Below are 5,932 nucleotides of genomic sequence, written 5' to 3'. Positions count from 1 at the left end.
AAATAGGAATAGTATACTATGCATTTTACATTTTAATAGCATTTTCATGCATGATTTAATATGGTTGTGTTCTCCCTCCCCCCCTCCCGGGCTGCCAGGGGGGTTAAGGGGGGAGGGGGTTCAATATGCGTTCTCTTCTTATTCAATTTCTGTCTCACACTCTTTCTTTCTCTCTCTCTCTCTCTCTTTCTTTCTCTTTTTTCTTAATCTCTCTCTCTCTCTCTTTCTTTCTGTGTCTTTATCTCTCTTTCTCATACTCTCTCTCTCAATCTCTCTCTCTCTATCTCTTTCTCTCTCTCTCTTTCTCTCTCTCTCTCTCTCTCTCTCTCTCTCTCTCTCTCTCTCTCTCTCTCTCTCTCTCTCTCTCTCTCTCTCTCTCTCTCTCTCTCTCTCTCTCTCTCTCTCTCCCTCCCTCCCCCCCCTCTCTCTCTCTCTCTCTCTCTCTCTCTTCTTCTTCTTCTTCTTCTTTTTCTTCTTCTTCTTCTTCTTCTTCTTCTTCTTCTTCTTCTTCTTCTTTTTCTTCTTCTTCTTCTTCTTCTTCTTCTTCTTCTTCTTCTTCTTCTTCTTCTTCTTCTTCTTCTTTCTTCCCTTCTATCTCCCTCCCCTTCATCCTACCCCTCTTCTTCCTCCTACTCCTCTTCCATCTCTTCCTCCTCCTCCTCTTCCTTCTTTCCCTCCTCCTCTTCCTCCTAATATATATGATATGTGGGGGAAGGTGGAAGTGTGTGTATGTGGGGGCGTGGGGTGGGGGAGGGGGGGTGATCACTACCAAATGCAGATACCGAAGAAAAAAGAAAAAGAAAAAAAAAAGTCTTAAATCATCCCTGTTCATATTTCTTCACGTTCGGCGAGTGATGGCGGCGGCGACCCCGTTAGAGTGACCTGCAAGTCTGAGAGGTGCGTTGGGTCCGGTCCTTTTTCTTCTTCTTCTTCTTCTTCTTCTTCTTCATCTTCTTCTTTTTCTTCTTCTTTGTCTTCTTTTTATTCTTCTTTTTCTCCTACTTTTTCTTTGTATTTTTCTTCTTCTTTTTCTTCTTATTATTTTATTTTTTATTATTTTTCTTTTCCTTGCATTTTCTTCTTATTTTCTTTGTATTTTTCTCTTTTTATCTTCTTTTTTTCTCTTCATCTTCTTTATTTCTTCTTTTTTATTGGTATTTTTACTTCTTCTTTTCTTCTTCTACTTTTCTTTTTCTTTTTCATTTACTTCTTTTTTGTCGTCTTCTTCTTCCTTTTCTTCTTCAATTCTTCTTCTTTCTTACTGTACCTGTCTTCCTCCCCTTCTTCTTCATCCTCACCCTTATGTATATCCTCTTCCTATTATTGTTATCCTTATTTTTACTCCTCATAATCCTCCTCCTCCTCCTCCTCCCCTTCCTCCTCCTCCTCCTCCTTCTTCTCCTCCTCCACCTCCTCCTCCTCCTCCTCCTCCTCCTCCTGTTCCTCCGTCTTTTATCCTCCTCCTCCTTCTCCTTTTCCTTCTCCTCCTCCTCCTCTTCTTCATCCTCCTCTTCCATCTTCCCCTCCTCCTCCTCCTGTTCCTCCGTCTTTTATCCTCCTCCTCCTTCTCCTTTTCTTTCTCCTCCTCCTTCTCCTCCTCTTCATCCTCTTCTTCCTCCTCCTCCACCTCCTCCTCCTCCTCCTCTTCCTCCTCCTCCTCCTCCACCTCCTCTTCCTCCCCCTCCTGTTCCTCCGTGTTTCATCATCATCATCCTTCTCCTTTTCCTTCCCCTCCTCCTCCTCCTCCTCTTCATCATCCTCTTCCTCTTCCTCATCTCCCTTCCATCTTCCCCTCCTCCTCCTCCTCCTCCTCCTCCTCCTCCTCCTCCTCTTTCTCATACCACTTGGCCACTATCTTTGCATGTGTGTGTGTGTGTGTGTGTGTGTGTGTGTGTGTGTGTGTGTGTGTGTGTGTGTGTGTGTGTGTGTGTGTGTGTGTGTCGGTACAGCTGCTGTATTTTTTTCCCAAAAACCTCACGGTACACTTAGCTGGTTACATTATGTACCCTATTTCACCCCGGCTGTACTTCACTATCAAACTACGTTACTCTGTCGTTTATCTTGCAAGAAAGTTGCTATCGAGGCTGCACCATCTCGTTGTAACCATACACTGGAGTCGTTTACAGTAAGTGCGTTATTCTAAAAGTCATACACATACGTATACATGGATACACACATACGCACATACACGCACAAAGAAACACCCACACTCATACACATACATAAACAGACAAACACACACACACACACACACACACACACACACACACACACACAAAGAAACACACACACATACACATACATAGACAGACACACACACACACACACACACAAGCCCACACACAAGCACAAACACAAGTACACACACACACAAGCACACACACAAACAAACACACAGACACACACAGAGACCCACAAGCACACACACACACATACAAGTACACACATAAGTACACAAACAAACACACACACACACACACACACACACACACACACCGAAACCCGATACTCCTGGTCTCCTTATAACAAACAGCGTTGTAATAACTGCCCGTCTCAGGAAATTAGATCGTTCCTGTTGCAAAGGAGAGTTCTGCAACGGGAGGCAAGGCGAAGGAGGGGGGGAGGGAAGGGGGGAAAGGGGGGAGGGGGGTGAAGTACTTATTCTTGGATCTTTCTTTGTCTTTGAGTTCTTTCTTTCTTTCTTTCTTTCTGTCTCTGTCTCTGTCTCTCTGTTCGTTCCTGTTGCAAAGGAGAGATTTGCAAGAGAATGCAATGGAGAGGGGTAGGAGGGGGTGGGGGTTGGGGGTGAGGTATTCTCTCTTCCGTCTTTATTTGTCTTTTTGTCATTCTTTCTTTATTTATCTCTCTCTCTCTCGCATCTTGCTTTTATCTCCGTCTCTCAATTTCTCCTATATTCATCCTTGTCTCTGTCTCTTTCTCTGTCTCTCTCTGTCTCTTTCTCATCCTCTCCTGCTCTTAATTTTCTCTTTTCTCTTTTTGTCTCTATTTCTTACTACAACTAATATCTCTTCTTCGTTGTATTTGTATTTAACTCGATTCAGTATAACATTTCTTTTAATTTACATTTTTTTCCTTACGATTTTTTATTATTGAAATTATCATTGTTATTTGTCATTTATTAGCCATTTATCGTTAATTCAGCCTAGTTTATATATATATTATCCAGCCGTCTTTCTAAAAAATTGTCCATATCAATTTTTCTCTTTTCTGAACTTTTTTTTCTCTCTTTTATCTTTTTTTTCATTTGGTTCAGACTATTTTCACTAATTTGTTTTTTCTCTTTATTTTGTATCTTTCGGTCTACCTATGTATCTGTGTATCTGTTTAGTTATATGTTTATCCATCTATTTATTTATCTGTCTATCTATTCATTTACGCTCCCTCTCTCTCTCTCTCTCTCTCTCTCTCTCTCTCTCTCTCTCTCTCTCTCTCTCTCTCTCTCTCTCTCTCTCTCTCTCTCTCTCTCTCTCTCTCTCTCTCTCTCTCTCTCTCTCTCTCTCTCTTCTCTCTCTCTTCTCTCTCTCTCTCTTTCTCTCTCTTGTCTCTCTCTCTCTCTCTCTCTCTCTCTCTCTCTCTCTCTCTCTCTCTCTCTCTCTCTCTCTCTCTCTCTCTCTCTCTTCCTCTTCCTCTTCCTCTCTTTCTCTTTCTTCTCTCTCTCTCTTTCTCTCTCTCTTTCTCTCTCTCTCTCTCTCTCTCTCTCTCTCTCTCTCTCTTCTTATCTCTCTCTCTCTCTCTCTCTCTATATATATATATATATATATATATATATATATATATATATATATATTTATATATATTTCTCTCTATCTCTCTCTCTCACTCCCTATCTCTCCCCAATGCTCTGTCTCTCACTCTCTCTCGACCGTGACGAGACATGGAGCGTGGCCCATCTACGCTACATGTGTCTCCATCCTCCCCCCCTCCCCTCCCCCCCTCCGACTCCCACTCCCCCTCCCCCTCTCCCTCCCCCCTCCAGGCCGACTCCCGTTCTCTCCCCACTCCAACTCCCGCTCTCCCCCCCCCCCCCCACCCCATTATCTCTTTACTACACCCGTGAAGACGTCATCCACCATGATCCCATGTGACTCCCCCCCCCCCCCATCGCGTCTCATGGGGTCGTCGTAAATACCATTATCACCCCCATTTCCCCCTCCATTCCTTGGTCTTTGAAGGGACTGTTATAGTTGATTGTATGTTGCAAGGGGCGTGTTGCATCTTGCTCTATATATATATACTCTGATGGTTCTGGGAAGCTCTAAGGAGGCGTTGGGACTTATTGTGGTATGGTGTTTTTTTGCGTGGTGCTTGTGGTGTTGTTGTGTATGATTTGGGTGGTGTCACTGTATTTTTTATGTCATTATCGTTTTGGGTTGTATTGTTTTTTTCTGTATTTCTGTAATTCTTGTGGATGTGTTAGTTGAGAGATTTTTATATATATAGTTGAGAGATTCTTAGTTATGTATGATTGGGTGGTGTCACTGTATTTTGATATTATTATTGTTTTGTATTTTATTGTTTTTTTCTGTATTTCTGTAATGCTTGTATTCAGTGGATGTGTCAGCTGAGAGATTCTTAGTTATGTATGATTGGGTGGTGTCACTGTATTTTGATATTATCATTGTTTTGTATTTTATTGTTTTTTTCTGTATTTCTGTAATTCTTGTATTCAGTGGGTGTGTCAGTTGAGAGATTCTTCATAACGCGTATGGGAATGAGAGAGGGAAAATGAGATAGACTGATTGACTGACTGACAGACAGAGAGAAACAAATAGACAGGGAGAATGGCAGAGACAAACTGACAGCGATGAAGACAAAGACACTGACAGCGATGAAGACAGTAACTGACAGCGATGAAGACAGGGAAACTGACAGACAGAGACAGACAGGCTGACGGATTGACACCACCAGAGCGTCGCCAGATGGGATAGGGAGGAGGGGGGGGGGGGGGGTGGGGGGAGGATAAGACTAGCTGATTGGGGGAGGGGCGAGAGGGTAGATAAGGATAAGCCAGATTTGCGGAGCAGATGCTTCGCCGGGCTCATATGCACAACGACGAGCCCGCTTGTGTCAGAGAGTGCTGACTCTTGAGAGAGTGTGCCAACGAGTGTCGACTCAGATCTGACCTCAGACTTTACCAACTGTGACCTCCAGGCGGCAGTGGAAACTCACGAGCTTGGACGGGGCTCGATCTGACGACAATGGGGATGTGAAGCCGGTGCGTTACCGTTGTACTAACCAGATTGCTGGGGTAGGGAAGTGGGAGAGAGGGGGGGGGGAGAGAGAAAGAGAGAGAGGGGGGGTGGGGAGGGGAGGGGGAGAGAGAGAGAGAGAGAAAGAAAGAAAGAGAAACAGACAGAGCTAGAGAGACGAAGAGACAGAGAGACAGAAAGCTTAAGAGAGAAGGAGGGAAAGAAATTAGAGAAGAAGGGAAGAAGGGAGGGGAGGGGGGGGGGTAGAGTAGGGGTAGGGAAATAGTGGCGTTGCCTTTAGCATTGTCCAGCAACATTTAATAGCCTCGCTGGCAACTCTTAGCCGGGGTTTAAGGGGGTCGTAAGAACAACGACTTTACGACCTAACGAGTACTCTGGCTACTCAACGCGGCATTCCAAAGTAGCCCTTAATCTCCCAGAGCATAGAGACTATTATTTTTTTCAGTCGTTTGACTATCCCTCCCCCTCCCCCTCCCCCCTTCCCTCCCCCCATAGGCTCAGACAAAGTACTCTCCTGTTTCGAGTACTTGTAAGAAAGATCTATGGGGGGAAAATGATAATAAAAAATCGAAAAAAGGAAGATTGTAATAACCTTACTTACATGTACTGGAATATTGAATTGATGTGAATAGCTATAAAGGGCGTATTAAGCTGACAGTGGAAACGCTTCAAGCTGGAATTGAAGACGAGAGGGGGGGGGA

At 44.0% G+C, this 5,932-nt stretch overlaps 1 protein-coding gene across 1 annotated transcript in view; it reads left to right on the top strand.

Annotated features, from left to right (window-relative positions):
- Positions 1-4,260: 4,260 nt before the first annotated feature.
- Positions 4,261-5,932, top strand: part of LOC122248377 (uncharacterized) — a 62,712-nt gene continuing 61,040 nt past the window's right edge. The window contains exons 1-2 of the mRNA XM_086538180.1: positions 4,261-4,302; positions 5,150-5,269. Of these exons, the coding sequence (XP_086394306.1) occupies positions 4,261-4,302; positions 5,150-5,269 (162 nt within the window). The remainder of the gene's footprint in view (positions 4,303-5,149; positions 5,270-5,932) is intronic.

Source organism: Penaeus japonicus, unplaced genomic scaffold, assembly GCF_977035675.1.
Source record: "Penaeus japonicus unplaced genomic scaffold, GWHDUDI00000001_assembly GWHDUDI00000007, whole genome shotgun sequence".
Lineage (NCBI taxonomy): Eukaryota > Metazoa > Arthropoda > Malacostraca > Decapoda > Penaeidae > Penaeus > Penaeus japonicus.
The sequence above is the reverse complement of the archived record's forward strand: the minus strand, read 5'-3'. Positions and strand labels throughout refer to the sequence as shown.